This window comes from Accipiter gentilis, chromosome 20, assembly GCF_929443795.1.
Source record: "Accipiter gentilis chromosome 20, bAccGen1.1, whole genome shotgun sequence".
NCBI lineage: Eukaryota > Metazoa > Chordata > Aves > Accipitriformes > Accipitridae > Astur > Astur gentilis.
Window position 1 is genome coordinate 19,907,978 of NC_064899.1, and position 23,574 is coordinate 19,931,551.

General features: G+C 39.3%; 2 protein-coding genes across 6 annotated transcripts in view; one reads left to right on the forward strand and one right to left on the reverse strand.

The window, feature by feature from the left end:
* DTNBP1 (dystrobrevin binding protein 1) overlaps positions 1-7,969 on the forward strand; it is a 69,483-nt gene extending 61,514 nt beyond the window's left edge. For both annotated transcript variants that reach the window (XM_049823877.1, XM_049823878.1), the window contains 3 exons: positions 1,906-2,061; positions 4,000-4,143; positions 7,518-7,969. In XM_049823877.1, the coding sequence (XP_049679834.1) occupies positions 1,906-2,061; positions 4,000-4,143; positions 7,518-7,765 (548 nt within the window). In that variant the 3' untranslated portion in view covers positions 7,766-7,969. The remainder of the gene's footprint in view (positions 1-1,905; positions 2,062-3,999; positions 4,144-7,517) is intronic.
* A 339-nt stretch (positions 7,970-8,308) lies between these two features.
* Positions 8,309-23,574, reverse strand: part of JARID2 (jumonji and AT-rich interaction domain containing 2) — a 225,212-nt gene continuing 209,946 nt past the window's right edge. For 3 of the 4 annotated variants that reach the window (XM_049823873.1, XM_049823872.1, XM_049823875.1), the window contains 5 exons: positions 23,285-23,467; positions 16,849-16,979; positions 14,586-14,769; positions 12,940-13,047; positions 8,309-11,030 (listed from right to left, as the gene is read on the reverse strand). In XM_049823873.1, the coding sequence (XP_049679830.1) occupies positions 10,854-11,030; positions 12,940-13,047; positions 14,586-14,769; positions 16,849-16,979; positions 23,285-23,467 (783 nt within the window). In that variant the 3' untranslated portion in view covers positions 8,309-10,853. Of the gene's footprint in view, positions 11,031-12,939; positions 13,048-14,585; positions 16,132-16,848; positions 16,980-23,284; positions 23,468-23,574 lie in introns of those variants that run through there. The other variant, XM_049823874.1, reaches the window with a different exon arrangement.

Here is a 23,574-nt window from a genome sequence, read left to right on the forward strand (position 1 = left end):
AGGAAATTTCTGTTGTCAGTGAGAGCCGCCGGCTTTTATTATTACAATTGAATAGCATTTCTGCATCATACACAATGTTATTAATAACGGCTCATCATTCAGGACTGTAGTAAAGGAGTTGCTCCAAGGAACATAGCGTCATTGTACACCACAGTGTAATTGGTAATTAAGATGTGTTGACTTAGAGGAAAATGCTTTCCTTATTATACACTGACGTTTTACTTCTGAAATCTGCTTTAAGAAAAAGATTTCAGCTTATTTACTGATGTCTTAATCAATATTTGGTGTGTCAGTCCAGTTTTGTGGCTCCTTTTGCAACTATTGCAGCTTGTATATATGATCTCTGACCTTGATGCAGGCAACAGAGTGAATTACTGCTCTCTGATGTTTTTGCCTGGATTAATAAAACATTTGGATAATAATCTCCATAATCGTAAATGCTTTTAATGAATTTCCTCATTGTAAAATATCATTAACTTAGCATTTTCCCTGGAAGACTGACATGGTGCTTGTCCTAGAAGACCTTATGCTCTTTCAGCATTTATCTGTATGGATGCCATATTCTAGCTGTGTCTGTCCGGTGTGTGAAAGCTTGGACATTTTTTACCAAGCAGTATTTGTTGGAGCTTCCCTTAATGGGTAGAACAGCCTAGACCAGCAGCTCTTCTCGCTGCCCCCATCCTTTCCATCAGCAGCTCAGCTAGCAAATTCTTTTTTCTATTGTAAGCAGAGAGCTCATGAGACTGGTTTAGAAAAACGAACAGAGAACTATGAGAGGAAGGGCTTCAATTTATATATTCCTCCTAAAAAGCATTTTTTTCTAAAGCATATTCTAATTGTGGTCTGGCTAGAGTTAGTACTTCAATAGCTACCACATCTTTTTATTCTAGAAGATGGTATTCTTCGCTAAACAGCACGATTCGTTTCTTTGTACATCCTCTGGCCAGTCAGTGACTCTTGTAGAGCAGAACGGGAGGGAAGGAGTTCTTCTAATGATATTCAGTCTAATACTTCTTTCACTGTAGGAGGAAAGAGGAACTTCTAGAGACCCAGCAGAGATACCTATAAGCAAATTTTGGTTGTCATTGTATGTCTGTGCAAGCTATACAAGCTGGTCCTTTCTGCTTGGTCTTGTATCAATAACTCATGCGAGTTGGCTCTGCTTTTTTTGGTGTCAGTATCATCACCGTCTTCTAGCACATTCTTTGCTGCTGTGTATAGAAAAGACCCTGTATATTGGTATTAATGACTCTGGTGTTGTCATTGAAAACAGTACTGTTTACCTACCTCCTGTTGACTCAGGCTGCCTTCGCAGCTTCTGTGGATACATACCTGCACTACATGTAGGATAGTCTTCAAGGATTTTTCCAGTCTGTCTGGAGGCTGACAAAACCAGAATCTCACACGCATGTGCATGCACACACATGTGTGTATGTGTATTTATATGTATTTACATATAAGCATACATACATATATATCTATCCACTTGTATTGTGGTGGAAATGTGCTGCAACATTCAAATTAAAAGTATTACTTTTGTGTGTATTAGTACATACGATAGCAGAAGCATCATTATCCGATAGATTTTTCTGGCCGAATTCTGAAATGCTGGTTATTGATGGACAGTGCTTTGAGGTGTTGCCGTTTATACAGTTTAAGAAATCTGCATCTTGCCTCAAGGTAAATAGTTATGACATCACTTTAATGTGAAGGTTATGCTGCCTAATATAGTATTCTCTCATTTTTAAAATATAGTTGCAAGGCAAAGAAGCCTTCTTTTATAACAGCCTGTGTTAACAGTCTGTTGTAACAGTCTGTCAGTATTGAACTGGTTCACTAGCTTTTAAATTCTGAGAGTTGGGATATACATGCAATATTTTATTTGTTTGTTTGTTTTATGCTCAGCTGAGCTAGATGCTGAACATGCACAGAAGGTTTTGGATATGGAGCACACCCAGCAGATGAAGCTAAAGGAACGTCAGAAGTTCTTTGAAGAAGCCTTCCAGCAGGACATGGAGCAATACCTTTCTACAGGATACTTGCAGATAGCAGAGAGGCGAGGCAAGTTTTAAAATACCTTCTGTGTAATCCACAAACTCACAACTTGGAGAACATTGTTGAGGGGTCAGTGTCAGCAGCGGTTTTAATGCTTACAGAGGAAGCATTGCAGTGTCTAAATTCTTCCTCTAAATTATCCCAAACTTTAGGTTCCAGGGGAACTAGACACCTTAGAAAATCAGTCAGACTCTCTGCTCCTTGTATGAGGAAATGCAAAGCACTGAAGTACATCTGAAACAGCACTTTTCTCTGCAGCTGAAGAGTGCATCCATATCTATACAGATATGGATGGAGGTGGCCGCTTCTGTCCACTGGAGTTTCAAAGCCTGGGATTCTCACCTGGCAGGAGGTGCCTCAGAAAAATTTAAAAAGAGCAGATGGAAAGCTCCGTGTTGTATTTCAAAACAGTTCCCAAGTGGTAGCTATTTCCACTGTCTACGTAACATACAGAGTATGTGATTAGGACATAGGAGATCAGATTAAGCTCTCTCCTTATTACAAGATGACTCAAGTCTGGCATCTCTTGACTAGTTAAAGCACAAGAATGCCATAGACTGCAGACACTTCTGGGTGGGAGGTATCCATCTGTTAGGCCAAAATGCAGGGATTGTAGGACCAGAAAGCAAGCAAGCAGGAGATTACATTGCTCATGTGGCAGGAAAAACTGTAGAGATTCTGTACCAGCTCCAAGACCGGTTTTGCTCTCCTTTGTAATGTTGGAGCAGGGAATACAATCCAAGATTGCCATTTCTCTGCATGAGTGCTATAAACATTCATCTGCAAGATGCTCTAGATTGGTTGCTAGGACAGGCTTCTGTGAAGTAGGATATGTAAGTCTAAGTTCCCCTGGTCTTGGAAGGAAATGAGTTTGGGTCTCCTGCTTTCTGTATATATATATATATATATATATAGTCCACTTAGACTAAAAGTGGGCATTGTCACTGGCTAGTCCTGGATGTACGGCTCTGTTAGAGGGTTAGAGTACCTCACTTTCTGAACTTCAGCATTGCAGTATAATGCACAACCCATGAATATGAAAGAAACTGTTTTAATGAAAGATTTGATCCTGCATACATGTAAAACTACAGAGCTATAGTATATTTGGAAAACAACCCAATCAAATGGTAGGATTTCATCTCAGTTCACATATGAAGGCTTTTAATAGTATAATTGTTAAATTTAGATAAACCATTAAACTGTTCATTGTAATATTTGATGTTATACATGCAGCAACTGGACTTAAATCTGAGTACCCCTGAACTTGTTCTGTGTTTCTATGTTTTACTGTTCAAGGAAGAAGATGCTCATCCAAGTATTCATCCAAGTATTTAATTCCCTTGCAAATTGTCATTGACATATTGACAGTTATAAGTAATTTTCTTGAGTAATGTTAAATCCCAATGCTGAGAGAAGATATTGGGCATCAGCCTAGGTTTTACATGCTACTGTCATTTATTAGACTGACTGATTGAATGAGGAAGAATGGCTGCTCTCTATTAACCTTAATCATTACTTCTGAATTTTTATGTGCCTTTGCATATTGACATTTAGTGATTGTGTGTTTAAATGTGTTTGTTTTTCTCTAAAAAGACTTCTAGTTGAGAGAATTGGAAGGCAGTGTTACAAAATTAAAAGTTTCAATCTTTGCCCCTAAGGCCCATCCTAGCATATTTCTGACAATGCTATCGCTATAAATACTGTTGCTAAAAATGTTTTGGTTTACAAAACAGTAATGGACATCAGTTTCACAACAAAGACTGCACAGAATACTCTTGGATTTGGGCTGAGATTGCTGCTGAGCAGTGCCTGTGGGTGTGCTCCTTCCATATCTAGTTTAATTATCACTAATGCATACAATTATAGCAGCTATTGTAGGCTTTATAGGTAATAACGTCACGTAGCTGATTGTCACTTTGCTCATTGCACTATTTTTACTTACAGAACCAATTGGAAGTATGTCTTCCATGGAGGTGAACGTGGACATGCTGGAACAGATGGACCTAATGGACATGTCTGACCAAGAAGCACTTGATGTCTTTTTAAACTCAGGAGGCGAAGACAATAATATGCTTTCTCCCATGCTGGGTATGATACTAGTAATGACAGCGTGCTTAGAGACGAAGTGATAAATCCCTGGAATTGCTCTAATTTGTAATGGATGATGTTATCTCATAAAACATTACACTTTACATATATCGAGTATTTTTCATTAGTGGTTTTCAAAACATTAACGTTTAGTTGCAGTACAAGAGAGCTTGCTGCAAAACTACTCGATATTTCTGGACTGTCTTTTTTTCATCTAGTTACTACAGCTTCATGTTGTGCTTATTGCTATTTGGATAGGTAATGTGTTACATACTGCTTTTAAGGTGCATTTTTCTCTGTATAAAGTTAATAGAGGACATTTTAACAAACATCAACAGAAAGTTTGCGATAAGTTTTTATTTTAAGACTGCTTTCTTAGAATTTCTCCAGAATTTTGGCATTTCGAAGTAAATTTGGACCAGTTGTATATACTGTAAGGTCTTCAGTGAGAGGTATTCAGAGACGTGGTTCAACATAGTAGTCCATATGTATGAAACATGATGATGTTCTGGAAGCTTCTAAAGAGTGATTTTGATACTGCAGGTCTTTCGTGTAGCCTTCTTACTGCTAGTAATGTTAGTTAAATTAGATTAAATTAATCCAAAATTTTGTTTGTGTGTTCTGATGAACAAAACCAGATTTACATTTTTGGCAAGTTGCAGCATGATGAGGGATCTGCTTAAGGCAGGGAATTAGTAATACTGGATACTATATCCACCAGGGAAGTGTGCTTTCTTAATTAAAAACTGATTTTAGTACTAAAATGCTTTTTTGCAAAGGAGCCAAAGTAAGTTTTCTTGAGGGAGATGATGAAACTCCTTTAAATGTACTTAGATTTCTTTTGAAAGTACAGGTTGAATATTTTTATAAAAGTACCTGCAGTGAAGAAACAGTGTACTTTAAATCCTATCCTATCTTTTGGGATATGTAAAGAAAAATGTTAATAATATCCTGGGGCAATTTTCTTCCTCCCTATGTAAAAGTGATTATTACCTGCTGTGAACATGAAAAGCTTACACTAAGTAGTCAAGGCACACTTGAATACTAAAGGTTTTTGTGTTTTATTGCAAAAACTAAATTCACATGGCTGGTTTTGGATAGGCATCGAATTCATGCATTAGTAAAGTTGATCATTGTTTGAGCATGCAAGTAGTTACAGAGTCTAGGACTGTTTTCCCCTTGCTGGGTCTTTGGCAGATGTTGGACCAAGAAACTTCGTGTTTTAACAACAAACAAGGTAACTGGATTATCTAAGGAAGTATAGAAACTACTAGGTGCGGTTGTTTTTTCCTGAATAGAATGTGAAACTGATTAGCCTTTGAAAAAAACTATATAATTTATTTTGTGCTGTAATGTAAGTAACACAGTGTGTATATATAGATAGTGTATATATATTTATTATATATATGCACGTACACTGTAATTTAATGTGCCAGTGCTGTAATTTTCTAGCACTGTAACCTGAATGCAGAGGTTGCATAGGCTTGCAGCAAGACTTACTCCTCTATAGTTACTACTACTACTGCAGTGTAACAGTCTTGTGAATCTCGCTGTTGTGATTCCAGAGGATTCATTTCCCTCTGAATTAGAAGGGATTTTTGTGCTTGCTTTAAGGACCTGGCACCCTAGTATCAAGCCAAATATGCAGTAATCTGCATTCTCAGAAAAATGAGATGGCTTAAAAGTAACTATTCATTTTGCTGTCAGTGGAGAACTGGGTTGGTCAGGGCAAGATTTGTTTCACAATTTTACTGAACACCACAGAATGCAGGTACGTTATTTTAGTAACTGGTAAAAATGAAAATCAGTTCAAGACATTAAAATGTTTTCAAATTTCTCTTGCTATAAGCATTGCCAGCTTATGGGCATTGGTTTTGCCACATTTCATGATAGTTGGCAAGTTGAATGGAAAAATATACTCACCTCTGCCACTCCAGAAAACTCTTCCTTTGTGTGTTGTGCAAATTAATCTAATGGATGCTGGTGTGCACAACATAAAGACAGGTGTCTTTAGAAACGTCTTCCTAGTATCACTTGTGTTCAATATAAATTCATGTACTACCCGAGGAAGCAACTCGGTAGTCGTGCATGTTGTACCAGATGTTTATCAACTTGTGTTGAAACTGGAGACCTGCTGAGGGAACGTTTCCCCCTGGAGTTCTGGGGTCCAAGAGAAACTAAAACACTGCCACAGGGCTACTTGCTGTCCAAGTTTAGGTCCAGAGTTTAAGACTGCAGCTAGTTAGGGCAAGAAATGTGCCTGAGCAACAGTGTCTAGTACAACAAGCTTCTGTTGCCTCTAGATGCTGTTAAGACTGTTTTCTTGTTAAAATTTAACTCAGATACTTGGTAAGCATGTGGGGACCAGTCACAGGGCAATGTAGTGTGAATGGCTCTGCAAACAGCCTTAGCAGAGGTCAGGTGTAGTGATCAGCTTGTTTCCATCTGACCCTCTTGAAACCTTTTCATATAAAATCCCACAGGATATTTAAGAGTATTTTCTCAGTAAGGTTACTCAGTGCTGAAGTTGGGTGCCCTGACTATGGAGAAACCCTTGTTAGGTATAGTAGAGAAGGAAAAAAGGGCCTTGTTTGGCAGATCACATCATAGAAAGATTGTTCAGATGTGTCCATCTTTTTCCTTCTTATTTACTGCCAGGAAGTGTCCAGAGAAAAGGATCCAAGCTATTTGAAATCTGAACTCTCAAACTCCATTACACTGAACTTGCTTAGAAGTCTTTTTGCACATGATATGGGGGAAGCATAGTCTTAAAACACCATTCCTGTGCACTCAAGCTATGATACAGCTTTACCAGAGGAATGCTTTCAAGCTGTGGGCAAGAATTTGTTTTGCTTCTGTATCTTCATTTTTAGTCAAAACTGGAGATTACTATTATTCCCTGTCTCCTAGGTTTTTGGGGTTGTTTTGTTTTTATTTCACCCAGGTTTATTTGTACCCAGGTTTATTTGTGGTGTTCTGTTGGACAGTTTGTCTGGAGGATTTTCCTATTGGTGAAGATTCTCAGCACATGCTGAAGTCTGAATGGACTTTGTGAAAGCCAGTTACGAGGTCTTGGCTAACAGGCAAACTGCAATCTCACCTTATTTATCTCGAGCATTAGCAGTACTAGAATAAGCAAGAGACAGAAATCAGAAACAGATTAAAACCAGCCTGTGGCTTGTATTTGAGATCAACTTCTGAAAAGCCAAAAGGCAGCTTTGTGTTTTGGGAGGGTTTTTTAATGGTGCTTTGCAAAAGAAGCAAAACAGTATGAATGCAATTTATTAACCGTCATTGAGCTCAGTTAATATACTGACTTCTCAATTCACTTGCCACAGCTTGATTTTTGTTGTTGTTCTTTTCCCGACTATAAGGGCCCGATTCCAACACCTACGTGAATGAGATAAGTCTTCAGGTTCCGAGCCAGTCTGAACTGCGACAGAAGCTGTCTTCACTGTCATCAACCTGTACCGATTCTGCCAGCCAAGATGCAAGTGAAGGAGAGTCTCCAGTTATTCAGTCTGATGAAGAGGAAGTTCAAGTGGACACTGCTCTTGCTGCTGTAACTGAAAGAAAGGGTGCTTCAGATGTTAGTGATGAAAGTGACTCTCTAACTATTTGAATCTTAAAACCATATCCTTTAAGAATGACTTCTGAATGAATGAACAAGTGAATGAAGAGCTTGCCTGTGTAACAATCTGCTAGCCAAGCATAACAGCCAGATCTTTTTACTTAGTAATACTGCCTTTTTACAAAATTGCCAGTCATGTGGAGGTTGGTTTTTAAAAAAAAAAAAAAAAAAAAGCCTAAAGCACACACACTTTAACAGTAGTCTTGGGGCTCAGGAGAGCAGTAAAACTGTTGTATATACTATGTATAAGAAGAGAATTAAAGGGGAAAGATAACAAGTTACTTTGACCACTAACCTTTAAATGGCTGATTGGAAATACTTAGATGTGATGTGTAATAATGAACCCAGATTGTTCCTTGCATGTTTTCAGCTGCTGCAACTGAATATCTAGGATCCAAACCAAAATGGAAAGTTATTTTATTTTCTACTCTTTACTACCTACTGTCTGCCTACTGCCTTTGTCTACTAATGCAGCAGTGTCTACTCTCTCACACTTTTTATTCAGGACCAACTTAGTTATCATAGGTGTTAAGGAATAAAAAAAGAAACTGAAAAGGAGGAGAGATGCATATTGAAATGTTACACTCCTCATGGAGCAGGTATCTTAGCATTGTACAAGCTGACTCCTCTTTTGAGATAAAATAAAGTATTTCTATCCCAACCATGTCTTTTACTTGATTACCCAAATATTTTATCCATGACAGTGAACAGAGGAGACTAATTCAGCAAGTAGAAAAAAATATGGTTATTTATATTGAGCACCAGTGTAATTTACTTTTTGCATGGTAACATCTGTTTGACTACACTGATGCAAGCCAGCAGTTTAAGGGAAATAAACCTGAGTGAATTATAAATTAAGCACGTACATTTTATAAGCCTTAGGACCTATAGTTGTCATCATCTTCCTGCCATTATTTTTCTCTAAACTTGAGGTCTGAACATGTCTAACACCTGTTTCTTGTCAAGTCTCACACTCTATTTGCAGGGATCTGCTCTCCTTTGAGAAGGCTCCTGGCTCCTGCTCTTCATGCACGGAGGGAAGGAATGTAATCAGAAACAGTGTAAGTAAAAGGATGACGAGCTGTGATGTAGATCCCTTCCAAAGACCTGCCCTGACAAAGCTAAAGGTTGGCAATGAGGCATCTCCTGCTGCTTGCCATCTGGGAAGTGGCCAGTTTCCTTAAGGATTCACTCTATCTCCTGTTACCTGACGAGTTTCCTGACCCCTCTCTAGGAAATGAAAGCTAGGAGCTTACTACCTACAATTAGATATTTACTATTTAAGGAGGCATCTGTTGAAAGAAATTTTTACTTTACTCACTTTCCAGAAGAGAGACAAAATGTCCAAAAAAGTTTTGTTTTTTTATTAAACCTCGTAGTACAAACCTGGAAAGTAAACAAAAAACTGGCAATAAACAACATGAAGTCTTTCCTTACAAGGAAAGAGAGCAGAGCAGCGCTAATAAATTAAATGTCAAACTGTAAGCCATAGTCAGAAGTTTACTGTCAAGAGGGAAAAGTACACAGCAAGGCCATAAAAACCAGACAACCACATTTGAAAACACTTGACTCTGTTTATGTTATTGTTAAATATTCCAAAACAGTTCAGTCTTCTGCAACAACAACCAACAAATTGTATTATAGGACTTTCCTGACAGTCACCACTGGCAAGCTCAGTGCAATATGGGTAGCTACGGTATTGTTGAATTCAATTACGAAACAAAACAGTTTGTGAAAACATTTTCCCTTTTTTATTCCACACATACTGTACACACAACCAGAAAAGGGCAACAGCTACTCCATTATTATTTTTTGTTGTTGTTCAGTGATGTAAGCAGCACTTATAAATGTTACAAGAAAAACCCTGTAAGCATCCAATCCAACCGATGAAGAAAGTGAAACGTAAGGCTTTTCTTCATCTTGTCTCTTCACCATCCCTCCCCCCACCCCAAGAAAAGGCTCAAGTATTTAAAAAAATTTACAGGCATATGTACAAAAGGTGTGATTTTTTTTTTTTTGTTACAACATGAAGAGAAAAAATAGACAAGATGAAAGCAAATGCATTTTCACATTCAAAAGAAATACGCAGACCTGCTAGTGGCTCTAAATGTGATCATATAATGAAACAAATTCAAAACAAAAATTAATGCTTGACTGTGTAAAGGTGTGAAAAACAGCAGTGGAATGGAAATGGAATGTTAGAAAGATTGCACGTCTATGACAAAAGAAGCACTTATGGCTTCAATCACTTTTTTTTTTTTTTTTTAAAGGATGCTATTGAAGGGTTTTTGATAAAGTAGCCAACAGCACCAAAAAATAACAGAATGGATTTCCTAATGAAATCAGGCACAGTTTTCCCTCACATGACTCCTCAAGGCAGGCAGTCTTTTTTCCTCCTTTTTTTTTTTTTTTTTTTTTTTTTAAATTTTATTTTTCCCCCTCAAAACAGATGCATAGTGATGTGCTGGTAAAAGAGAACATACTCCAAATCTCCTACTTTTGCCTACAGTTAGGAAACAAAGTCCATCTTCAGCTGCCATAACCTCCCAAAGAAAGTGTGTATTCTCCAATTTAAAAAATTACAAAACTCATCTTGCCATGACAGAATAAAAGACAGCCAAAGTAAAGCAATTTCTTTCAAGTTTTTGTCTCCTATCCCTTTTCTCTCTAGAAAAATCTGCTCACATGACTGGAGAACAAATTATAAAACACATCAAACTTTAACCTATTCAAAAAATGGGTTAAAAGCCTTTTTTCACAGTTACCAAAAAGGCTTTTTATTTTTTCAGCCATAGGGACAATACAAATTAATATTTTATCAGCCCCTTGCCGGTTTTAAAACAGTGAACATACGGCAGTTTAAAAAAATCAGACTGCTGTATCTATCTATTCTAAGTACAAAAAAAAATTCAACAGTTTAATGCTAAAACAAAATTAGTTCTCTAAAACCAGAAGAAAATCTTCTTTAGAGCTAGTGCAAAGACAGCTTGTATTCTACAGCAAGTACTCCAAACTATGTTATAATAATTACAAAAAATATATATAAATTGACAAAATGAGAGTGTTGGCATCTTCAGGATTAACTTGAAGCACTTTTGGATGAACTGGAGGATGAAAGCCTAGATGATGGCACGTCAACTGTCGCTCTCTTACGAGGTCCTCTTTTTGGTGTAGGCTTGCTGATACAGTTCTCAATGCTGCCATTTTTACCAGATACTTTTCCACAGATTTGATTGACTAGACTGATTATTTGTTCCTGTTCAGGAAGTGGGAAAAACAAAACACAAATTAGCATCTGCCTTTCACCAGTCACTTCTGATGAACAGAGATGTAGTGCTGGCCTTTTTGACTGAAAGCATTTAACTGGGGGAAAAAAATCTATATATTTTCAAACTGTGCAGAAGCTTGGCTCATATACTACTTATTCACAACCAGGAGTTTTGTAAAAAGTACTGTGTAGTAGTCCAAATACTGCCCTTGCTGAAGCTTTCCCCCTCAAACTTGAAGACAGTAATCAGCAGAACTAGAAACATCTGAGCTCTGGCCACCAAGCAAGATTAAAGAAGCTGGGCTGCAAGGTTACTACTTCACTAGGGTCAGAAATGTTCTTCAGATACAATTTAAAACCTGCTGCCGTGCAGAAAAAGGGCTACAGGTCCATGGCACCAGGATCGGCAAGAGACAGGAGTCTTTGAACTGCACATCAAAGTGTCTTGGCTACAACGCTACTCCTAATTCCATTGCATTCAGAGATTTGATGAAGTTTGGGGTATTGAGAGGGAGATTTTTCTGAACTGGCTGTCTCATCCTAGTGAGAATGTTGGGAAGTTATTTTTGTGCAAAGTTGAAATAGCTTCTTAATTAAGTCTGCCTAACAGTTAAGCAGATTTAACAAATGGCACTTGACATGCAGGTTATCTCTCTGCCCATTCATAGCCTGCCCCCCCAAATCTGTAATAATAACCAGGCATGCAGTTAGTATCTTTCAGAGATGTAGAAACTTTGTGACAGTTTTTTACTTTCGAAAAAAATCATCACCATCATCCAGTATCAAAGGAGAGTTTTTCTTGCCTTTCTCAGTGCAGCCTAAAATACCTACTTTGTAATTACAAAACCTAGCAAAAATAATTATTGTATGCGATTCTGCCGGAAAGAGTGGCTTTGAAAACCTCAATAGAATTAACGCAGGATGTAAGGGACTGAATAATCTCAGGAATAAGAGAAATACATTAAAATTTCTGAATAACTTCCTGAAATGCTTTGGTGTTTATCGCATTACAAAGGCAGTTTCACTGTTGTCTGGGCTTTATAGGTTGCACTTGTTTATATCTACAGTACCTGATATCAGAACAGAGTCTACAATTAAAAATTAACAAAGCTGCAAGGGCATGATCTTCCTCAGACTTACTTTGACCTTTTGGGTTTCTCTGCCATGCCTCTATGCACATACATCAGAAACTGCTGAGAAGCCAGTCTCAAAAAGCTACTTACACCAGCACTAATCTCCAAGAGCTGATTTTATAATTTCTCCCACTGCTTCACTATCCACAGTTCAGGCTAACAGTAAAAAGCTCCCCCACTCTCTATTCCCCACCCATCCCCTCACACACAATGGAGAAACGGAGCTAACCAGACAGGTAGAGAGACATTTCCTGACTGTTCTGCACTGCAGCATTAGCCCAGAACCCAGGCACAGTCCTAAACCACCAGCTTGAGTTCTGTGATTATTCATCGCCACATCTGCTCGAAGCCATTACTGGACCTCTCATCTATAAGTACTCTACAATTTTGCCTTAAAGAACATTCAGGCTGGATTGGAGTAACTCAGTGTGAACTTTCAGTTATCAACAGAAGTTATCCTACAGTACACAAGTAACCATAAGTTAACCACTCAAAGCATAGCCTTATGTTCTACAGCATCCCAAAGCATTAAATGGCTTCTCTCTGCTGTAACACATATTCATGCAGTTTACGCTTTAGATTTCATCTTTGTAATCATGTTTCCTTCTATTTCTTTCACTTAGATCATAATAAAGCGCCTTCTTCCCACAGCAAAAAAATCAAGCACAGTCTCCTGAGGTCTTGGTAGGACAAAGGCAGTTAAGTCTGCTCCCACGTTTTCAGTATCAAAGCTCACCAGCATCACAAAGCTCTATTGTACAGACCTCATCATAACGGTACATCATTTTCAGTCCCCGACAAGACTTCTGTTTTTCCACATGCCGCAGGGCACACTCCAAGCAGAAGACAACATTTTCGTTCTCCTGTACAACCTATATGAAAACGCAGGGGGGCAGGGGGAAGAAATGCAGTAAGCTCCAAACTGTAGCCGATGTTATACACACAGTATTGAATTATTGTCTGAATTATTAAACCTGTATTTTACTACAAGTTAGTGGAAGGAGGCATAAACAAGAAGCATTACACATTATGAAATTATTCAGAATGTGTAAGAAGAAGAAAGTACATATCCCTTTTTGAGTGCTAATGTTGGCAAATACATATAATTTATTTCAAAAAAACACCAATAGTAATGAATGCCAAATTCAAATAACGATATATGCATGAAGTTTTATTGGTATCTAATATGTAGCCTAAAGATTTCCTGAAAGCAACCATTTCCCATTACTTCAAATGCTGTCTTGAATAAAGATAAAATCATAAGCTTAGCCACAGGACTTCTCAGCTACTGTCTCATTCAGCAGAGGTCACATTTGCTCAGCTGGCTACCTGCCAGGCCTACACCATCGCCTTGGAATTTGACAACCAAGTTGAGTTTTTGTCCCTTACTACTGTTAAGAGTGACAAGGAAAAATCCCTCCCTCAATTACGCTTACTCCAGAGCAAATGGAACAGAATTAAGAGGGTTTGGTTGGTTGTTTTTTAAAATAAACTCATTTTAAAGTTACTTCAAACTAGTGCTGCTTAAAGAGAGGTCTAAAGACACAATATAAACTGAACATATTCTGTCTTAGGGAAGGAAACGGCTACATCTGATCATTTAACAGTTACGTTGTATTTCCATCAAAACCCTAACATTTATAACCAAAAAACCCCGAAAGATGACAGAAAAAGGACTGAATATGCACTCACATGTACTGTATTATGTTTATTTAAATACCTGATCTTGGAATTAAGCGGTACATAACATTGTGGGAGAGGCTTTTGGTATTTTTAATGAAATCACTGTATTTCTAGATATTCTGCATATAGCTAAAAACTTGAAAGTGTCACCACAGTGGTTAGCACACCTTCAAAAGCCAGTGGGCAATTACTTCTAAAAAGAGAAAAAGTTTATGGGTGTGACTTCTATTTTTGAGCAGGCAGGTTGGCAAACATGATCTTAGCTTGATAGATAGAATACATCTACCCTGCAATTTAGCTTGCAGGGAAATTGTTGCAGCACAGGCTGTAGCTGCATGCCTGAGACTCGGGGCATGTATTTGAGTTGCTAGCTCATCCTGAGAACTGTTACGCCATGATTTACTACTGCTGGCAACCTACAGGTATCTTTCTTACCCCTCCTAGTGCAACGCAGACATACTCGTGAGTGTCCGAGAGCAGCTGAGTGACTAGTGCATCCCTTCCTTACAGGGGGAGGGAAGCCAGCTGACACTAGCTGTTGTCTTCTGTCACCACTGCCCAAGGTTGATAAATGTTCTGACACAAACCAAATCAACATCTCCGTGTCTTGTGTGGAGTGCATGAGATGACTCCATAGTCGTGTGCTGTCTCTCAAGCGCTTATAGCCCATTAGAGGACCTTAGAACAGGGGAACAGTACCCCAGTGGTGGCAAGTGATTTTACTCACCATGGAAAGGTAGCACAGGTGCTGACAAATCTGACACCTCCTCTCTGATGTTTCTAACTGCAACCACTTTCGAGGCTTTTTCTTTCCATCCATCCCCGTGCTGCTGCTGTCGTGGCTGCCATAGCGCGCTGAAGAATGGAGACCTGCCTCGTAAAGCTGCCGCCGCTGCCTCAGCTCCGTGTCCCTGTGAATATTTTACGCAATTAGACATTGGCATCACCTCATACCACCACAAAGCCACGTATAGTCACCCTTTTACCACGATCATCACTGAAACCTTAGCTCCACACAGCAAAGCCCTGAGTGTTGTTGGAGGCTGGTGCCATTCCCTACGCATGGCGAGAGACAGCCAGCACCACAGAAACGCTGCCTAATTGCAAAAGCTATCTCCGGATTTTAACAGCGACCACTGTATCAAGCCAGTGGTTCTCAAACTGCTCCTCAGAGAACTGGGGACTGCCGAGTACTTCCTGGAGGTCGATGGTTGCTCGGGGCCATGTGGAGAGTCGGGAGATGTGGCTAACATGACTGTCATTCCTGAAGTTGCCAAAAGCCACCTTGAGGAGGAGGAGCCGTTGCTGTCAGCAGTAACATAAGCCACCTTCATCAGGAGGCAGAGATGAACCAAGGGCCTGCTGCCATGAGGTGCTTCAGGCAGGAAAGGGGGAGCAGGGCAAGTGATTGTGCCAAAAGACGAAGATCTTGCTGTACACCCAGGGGAAAAAGAAGGAGATGTCAATTAAGAATAAAGACTAAGCCCTCCAGCCGCCCTTCACCCACTGTGTCCGCAAGGTGGACAATACTTCCTATGCTGAACTATACAGCATTAGGAGAGCAGGTCGGGTTGGAGCTGAGTGGAAGACAGCAAGTGTGGAGTAAGCTGAGCAGATGGAAAGGGAGAATAAAAAAGCTCACCACCAGACACAGCTGAAGATGGGTGGAGAGCCAAGCTAAGCAAATGGCATGGGAAAACTGAGCAACCAAGGCAGATCAGGAGGGGAGGCAGCAAAAGACACAGAACAAACAAGCAAAACAAAACAAAGGAAAAAAAATATGGTACAGTGTTCCACTTTGGTTGTTTTTTTTCAGGTTTTGTTGTTTGGGATTTTATTTTACATAAGCAGCCACAGGAAGGACCAATATCCGCCAGAGAATTCCAACCTAAACATGAGAACAAGTTTGAGAACCACTCTGATAGAGGTCGATGTGATGGTCTAACAGCAAGCACCAACATTTCTGTTTCACCTTTCGCACTTGCAGACTTTTCCTCTTCAAGGAAAAAAAAAGGCCAAAAAAAAAAAAAAAAGCACTTGGAAGTGATTATTCCCACAGGGGAACCAGCTGCAGGTAAAGCAGTCAGCACACCTCTTTGTATTTCTTTCTGAACACTAAAACAACACATGGGCTGTTTTCCCCTTCAATATGTCACTGGAAATTTTCCAAATGAACATGCTAGTTAGTTAAATACAGTTTGTAGATTCCATTCATCAAAACTTTCTTGACATCTCGAGTACCAGTTGTCACAAACTTGAAAGATAGGTAGCAACTACATGGTAGGGAACAAAAGAGAAGATCATTACACAGGAAGCCAGGCAACATTGTATTTTCTTTTTTTACCTATCTTAAGAGAAACCCTAAACATGTTTCCTTAATACTGGAAAGAAAAAGGGAGTGTGAAGGTTTTTTTTCTTTAAAACGTTCCAAGTTCTAATGCAAGATGCATTAGCACCCACGCATAAGCTGCTCACTTAGTCAGTGGTTTAAATCAAGACAACTTTCTGCCTACAAAGTACCTCCTACAACTGTAGTGTAACAATCTTGATGCTGAAGACAAGGGTTCCTGGTGCAAAACCCATTACAGACATGGATTGACAGTGGCTACGGATGCCAAGAGGCTGAAAAACTGAAGAAAGGTATTTAACCACTTGGCACCATGGAGGTCACATAATGCATCAGGAAATATTACTCTCGGCACCAAGAATCAACAAAATAAAAACCCAAGGCAAACTGTATTTTTAATTCTTTGATAGTGCCCAAAGTAGGGAATTCTTAAGAGTAAGGCATCCTAACCACGGGCACTCTCCCATCAGATACAGCCAAGGAAATTGCTTCTTCCACGTGCGGCTGTCTTCAAGTATGTTTGCTGGGCTTTTGCTCGGTTAAGTAGGTGAAAGACATGCGTCTGAGAGGGTTACTTACGTCATCCACCTCTGGAGACTGTCAATGAAAACAAAATAGGTACGACAGGCCCCCAATTTGTTACCTGAGCTCTCCAAGAAGTGATGATATCGTACTCAGAGTCGGTCCATTTTCCTTTTTTGCTTCTGCTGTTGCAATCTGATAAAGCAACTTTTCCATTGAAAATGGTTTGGCTATACGTCGTCTCTTCATTTCCTGGGACAGAAATTGCCAAATTAGTTCTTGAGCAAATTTGAAAATAAAAAGTTATCTAGAATGAATCCAATGTAGCAAAAAGTAGCCTTTTGAAATAATAAAAAGTAAGAGCTCTCTATAGTCCAAATTAAACAAAGTATTTATGTTCCTAAATTAAATCCAGCACCTAACTTCATAATGAAATAAACTTGTATTACATATCCTTTCAGTGGAAAGCCAGATGCCCAAGTGCTTTGCTGAATTGGGTCTTCCTGTGGAAAGGACCAATAAAGATTTTCTGCACGTACTTCAGGTGAACCAATGCCACAGAACAAAACTCGAAAACCTAAACCAAACACATGCTACCAGGCACAGTAAACTACTTTCTCAGAGACTACCCTACTGCCTGTTATATCCAACATTTTATTTTCTTTCAAAGTCACCAATAGAGAGCAAAAAAGTACCTGCAATGCATGATGGCATTTATGCTAAGAAATCAATCTGTATGCTATCTTCTAATATGCTTTACTGTGACATTTAATGCAGATGAAAGTCTGCAATATACAAAGAGAGTGAAACCAAATGCAAGTATTTCAGCATCACCACAGTTCAGGTGTAACCTTTTTTCAAAAAAGAAAATTAAACATCAGTGGAAAAAACAAGAATAGGAGAGATGTGAAGAGAATGAGAAAAATGAAAAGAAGAAGGATGCCCAGGGATAGGTTAGCACGCAGTTCACTTAAGTGGAAGAACCAACAAACACCTCAAATTTCCCTCTCTAAGAATTCTTTTCCTGTGGAGGCCACGAGGAGTAAGCCAATCACTTAAGCTCAGTAATACACTGTTTGCACTCTTGGCCATCCAGTAAGATCTAGTGGTCTGACCTGCTTGAAAGGCAGGACTGCTATGATTTTACATCTTTTACGGCACTAAAAATATAGTAGGTAGTTAAGAATTAAAAACCACAACTAGCGAAGCAGGCAGATGTCAGGGAAAAGAGACAACACGCAAAAAGAGAGGGTTTCAGTTCTGCTCAGTTTTGCCTGTCACCGGTTCCCCTCCGTGTAAGCTTTTAAAGCTGCATCTTTCATTCATGTCAATACAAACTGAGTGACTTTTTTGCTAACTCTTATGTAGGCAAATTTCCTGATTTACTCTGCAGTTGGGAAAAGTCTAGAGTTTTCCCCAGTGTCTGAAGAGGTACGTTTTTTTATATAATATCTGAAAAGTTTCAACTGATGCTAACACTGGAGCGTAATGTGAAGGTGCCGTTTCAGTTAGGGGTTAAGCCCGCCGAATACCTACTCATCACAAACAAAAATGAAGATTTATGTTTAACCTTAGATTTTTTTCACCTGTTTTGTAACCCTCATTACATGCTCTTAGTTATTTCTTTTATCAGAACCAATCCATCATAAAATTCATCATTTTTAATTGCACAGATTGCATGCATTGAAGTGATAACTAACACATATCATAAAATGGATTAGTAACCTTTGCTGACCAAAAAGCATTCAAAAGAGGGTCATAGGTAAGAAAAGCGTTCTTCAGAAGGTTCTGCTAGAGCCTGCCTGGGGTCGGAACAGCTGCAACTTTTAGGAGTGATATGACAAGTCTGGTTACATGTTAGATTTGCTTAGCATATTGTCTGAGGCTGCCTAAGAACAGCCACTCCAAGCCAGACCAAAAGCCCACACAGGCAACACAGGCAGCCAGGATAACAGGCCACAGTGCTGGAGAAAAAAAGAGCGAGGTACGCTCCTGCTGGCTGGCAGCTCAGGGACATCCTGAGCCCCAAACCGGTCTGTGCTGTGTTTAGCACAACTCACTGGATCTGTGCATTTATCTGCGTTTCTGAACCCATGTACATTTTTCTCTTCCAACCAGTACTGAAATACACAGATAAGTATTTTAAAACAGGCTTTGTTTGCTTTTGACGTACTGCCTAATCATTCCTTTTAATGACACATTTTTCAATGTTATGAGAGACAATGAACATTCATATTGTAATTATCATCACCCTGCCACTTCTGGTCTCTTATTACCATGTATGTCTCTTGGTCATCAATCTTCCAGGCTGAGTAGTCCTCTTCTATTTAATATAGAGGCTAATTCATACCTTTAATCATCAATCTCCACAGTGCTTTTTCTAGTTCCCCTATATTACTTTTGCAATTAGGGATTCAGAATTGCTCAAGTATTTAAGCCATGGCCATAGCAAGAGCCTACACAGTGCCATAGTGATATTTCTGCTTTGTTCTCTATTCTCTCCTTACAATTCCTAACATTCAAGGGTTTTTTTGAAACCTTTCTGGAGCACTTGGCTGGCAGCTCCATAGGAATCCAAAGACCTCTTTTCTCAGGAGCAAGAGCTCATTCAGAGTCCATCACTGTGTCTGTCAAATGACGATTCTTTTTTACTCCTGAGTCATTTAAAATTTATCAACCCATTTTTTCACTCAGACCACTCAGTATCATGAAATCTTTCTGTAACACCTCATAGCTTTAATTTTTGCCATCGTTACCATTAATATCCTCGTTACAAAGGATTAGTTTTGCTATTCACTTCCCTTTCTAGGTTATTTATGGATATGTTGAACTGCACTGGTCTTAGTACAAATTCCTGAGGAGCGCAGGAAGAGACCTCCCTCCATGATAAAAACTGACCATGTGTTTGCATCCTCTCTTTCTCTTTAAATCAGTTCTTTTTCAGTGCTTGAACATTCCCTTTCAACCCATGGCAGGTTAATTTCTTTAAGAGCCTTTTCTGAGGAACCTCGCCAAGAGTCTTCCAGAAATGCTCACAGACTGTCAACTGGATCTCTTTTGTCCATACATCCTTCAAAAAGTTTCAAGGCCTGGGGGCCACGACCTCACTGCAAAAGCCATGTTGACTGCCCTGCTCTCATTCTTTTCCACACTTATTTTTTCTTTTGGCCTTTAGGAAGTTGCTCTTTGAAATCTCTTTTTGGTCCACGTTTGTGTGTATTTACATGCATCTTGCTTGAGTGGTTGTTTTATTTGTGTTTTCATCTTTTGGACACAAAAGGGATTTTTTGGTCTCATTTCAGACAGACTCCTTTCTCCTGGTGTTTAGCCATGCCAAGTTTAGTGGGGGTATGCCTTTTGAAATTTTTTTGCTAAGCAATGTGCATGTGTTGTGAGCCTCTAACACAGCATCTTTAAACAATTTCTGTGCTGCACGCAAACACTTAACCCTTCTCTCTGCATTCTCAATTTAACAAGCTTCCTTGTTTTTATGTGAGGCTGTCTTTTGAAATGAAACACCACAGTAGTGGCTATTTTGCTTTTTTACTGCTCTTTCAAGGTTCGTAATCTCTGCTCACCATCACAGTGCAGCTCTTTCATAATGATGTTTTAAACTGGGCTCCACCATTACTGAGAAGGGAGACGACAGTTTCTTCTCCTTGGGTGGATTTCCTGACTAGCTGCTCCCTGAAGTCATCTCGGTTCTGACATCGCACACCAACACAACCACTGTCCTCATTAGGGGGAGGATGCCACTGTTTCCTATCGTCATCATATGTCCTGTCCTCACAGCTTCTCTCACCTCCTTTAGTACGACACAGGCTATGCCTACGCAGCATCCAGTACGGCAAAGCAGGAGGGGCGGACGTGTGGAGTGATACAGTTGATGCTGAGGACCCAGACATCCACAGAATGCGTGTGTAAAGCCAACAGCTTTACTTCAGAGCAGTCTAGCCTGGTCCTGTGGCCACTCTGGCACTGGTGTTTGGAGGACATCAGGTGCATTTCTAGCGTGCCTCTTCCCATTTGGTTTCATCTGAAAGCAACCCAGTCTGCTCAGGCTAAGACAGCTCTGTGATAGGAACCAAGGAGTGGTAATTATGTGGCCTTTTAAATGCACGTTCCTCACCCAAACTAAAACTTGGGGGGGGGGGGATACATATATGGCCTCTGCCAACATCTTGGCTGGACAGTCAGGAACACAGGGCTAATACCATGCTTTTCCTATTTAGGACAGGAAGATCAGTGCATGGGGAGTCTGTCACTGGTGTCAGAGTTAAACCTGGCTTATTTGACCATAAGCTCTCTTCTGTGTGCAGCAGTGCTGCTCCAACTGGATGACTAACTCCATCTGTCCTATGTACTTCTTCCTCTTGTATTACGGTACCGGCCAAGTGTCTTCTTTCCACCAAGTTTCTGGTAGGCCTTATACCAAAGCCCTTTAAAACCAGACATTCCTTCTTATTTCCAGACCTCTAGACCAGAGTGCATTAATTTAGTCCCAATATTCTGTTTTCCTGCTTCCTAAATGAGTTTTACTGACTTTGCCCAACACTTTATTTGAGGATACAAAGTTACCCCTTTGCCACTCCAAACACAAATTCTTTCACCACACCTGTAAACTTTCTTCTCATCCTTAGTTTAAAATTTCAGGAGCTCTTAGGGTGTTTTTAAAAGCCAGCAACCTTGTATGGTTTAGGTGAAACCTGTCTGTCCCTTCACACAGGTTTTATACAAGCTCTTTTATTCCAACAATTATCCCAACTCCTTATAAACTGAAATCAATGCAATTTCAGATGCAGAATTTCATTTTTCTGTATATTAAAGGAGATTGAGCAGTCATTCAATACAGAAATGAAACAACATCATTTAGTAATATAAAGAGAATCACTATAAAAAAATCAGGTCACAGTATCACAGAATGAAAACAAAGTTAATGTATCAAACAGCTGAAAACTGTCAATATTGCTGTCGAGAATGGACAGACAGGAAAGTACAGTTGTTTGTCAGAGTTCATTAACAGTCCAAAAGGGGAATCTTGCTCGTTACACAGAACGTGTCACAACCTCTGAAAAGCACAATCCCGGCCAGCCTTTGAAAATGGCAAAAGTGCCTTGTCAAAGTGAAGGAACCAAGGAAGAATTTCCAAAATTTAAGGGAGTTAAGAACATAGGATAGTTTGAAGAAAGGGGGGCGGGGGGGGGGGGGGGGGGGGGGGGAGGAGAAGGAAAAGAACAATGCAGTAGGTGTTTCTAGAGTTATTTTGATATAAACACATATCTGTGGTTCTTGCAAATTTTGTGAGAGTTATGACTTCAATTTCCAAGGTAGGTTATCATAGATTGGAATCTGCTGGATTTTCAGTCAGCTTATATTTACCCAGTGCAAAGCTCTTAAAAATTAATCAAAAGAAACTGTTCTTCAGAATTTGAGGCACCAAGAAGAGCTTTTTAATTGCTGCATAGTGATTTCTGTCTCTTACAGGAGTGGCATTTTCACAATATCAAACAAGTGTTCAGTAGAGCAATAAATACAGCATATGGAGTCAATATAATTGTGTACCTTCAGACAGAGAAGTTTAGCTCAGGATTCTCATTCCTTAACTACACACATATACAATTCCCACCTTCCCCCAAAATAAATCTGTAATAAAATAACCTTTTATTTAAAACTAAGTTAATATACAGTTATTATAACCAGACTGGAAGAATTCCATTAACCCTAAAGAACCAAAACCTAACTGTGGACATATTACATTTAATTGCTTACTAACCACTTGGTTTGAAGCTGTAAATGATAATTTACTAGTGGCTTAGCTACAAAACACTACCAAAATAGCATCTGTAACCCATAGTGTATTTGAGGCAATTGGGAACATGACATACATTCTTTGTCCAAGAACACAGAAATGTAGCCAAAATCATGATGACTGGACAATTGTTTCTGCAGGCAATCTGCCTCGGTTAGTTGTGTGAAAAGGGAATGGGAAGTTTTTTTATTTACATCTTAGTATCGGATGGGCTGGTCAGCGAACCTAGGGATTTTCAAGTCGATTAAAATTGAAATTGCCCTGATCAACAGCTTTTCCTGAATGAAGGGGCAGAGAAAGACAAGCAATACAATTGTGAGTATTAACTGACTCTGCCTATCATAGGAGCTAACAAGCACAGTTATTCAGATATTTGCACCTGAGATTCTAATGGTTCTAGAAAACATCACTTAAAAAAAAAAAATCAATAAGCATAATACAAGATATTGTCATTAGCTCTGAAGGGATTTTTGAAAAGCTTCCTTGCAAACTGGTCTGCAGGCATAACAATCTTCTGAGTTTTTCAAATATACAGAAGTTTCTAGCTGTCAATTATTAATCAATTGCTTTTCTGAAAAAACTGGATCGTCTTATGCCTTGCAGAACTTTTTCCTTTTTTATTTAATAGTCCACAAAAACAGACGTAGTTGTACTAGTCTCACAATGCTACCAATCCTGGAATGTCTGGTTTGCTGTCGTTTTAGATGGCAGGGCCGTGAATCCATTTTAACGCCTTTTCTTAACTTACCTTGGCTGTTTTAAAACCCATACTTGTCCACTGGGTGGTAGCAAAGTGCACTGTTTCAGAAACACTATAGCCACAACACACTTTAGACACAAAGGATCCAGGAAAACAGACAACAAACTGCCCGCTCTGCTGTACAGTACGGTGCACCCTGATCCCCTCTTTACACAAGATTTCTGGGGAGATCTGGAAAGACAAAAAAGCAAAACAAAACAAAACAAAAAAAGAAAAAATTCAGAACTTTCTTTTACAGTTAGATCCCCTTCCTTGCTGGATACTGCCACATGCTACTT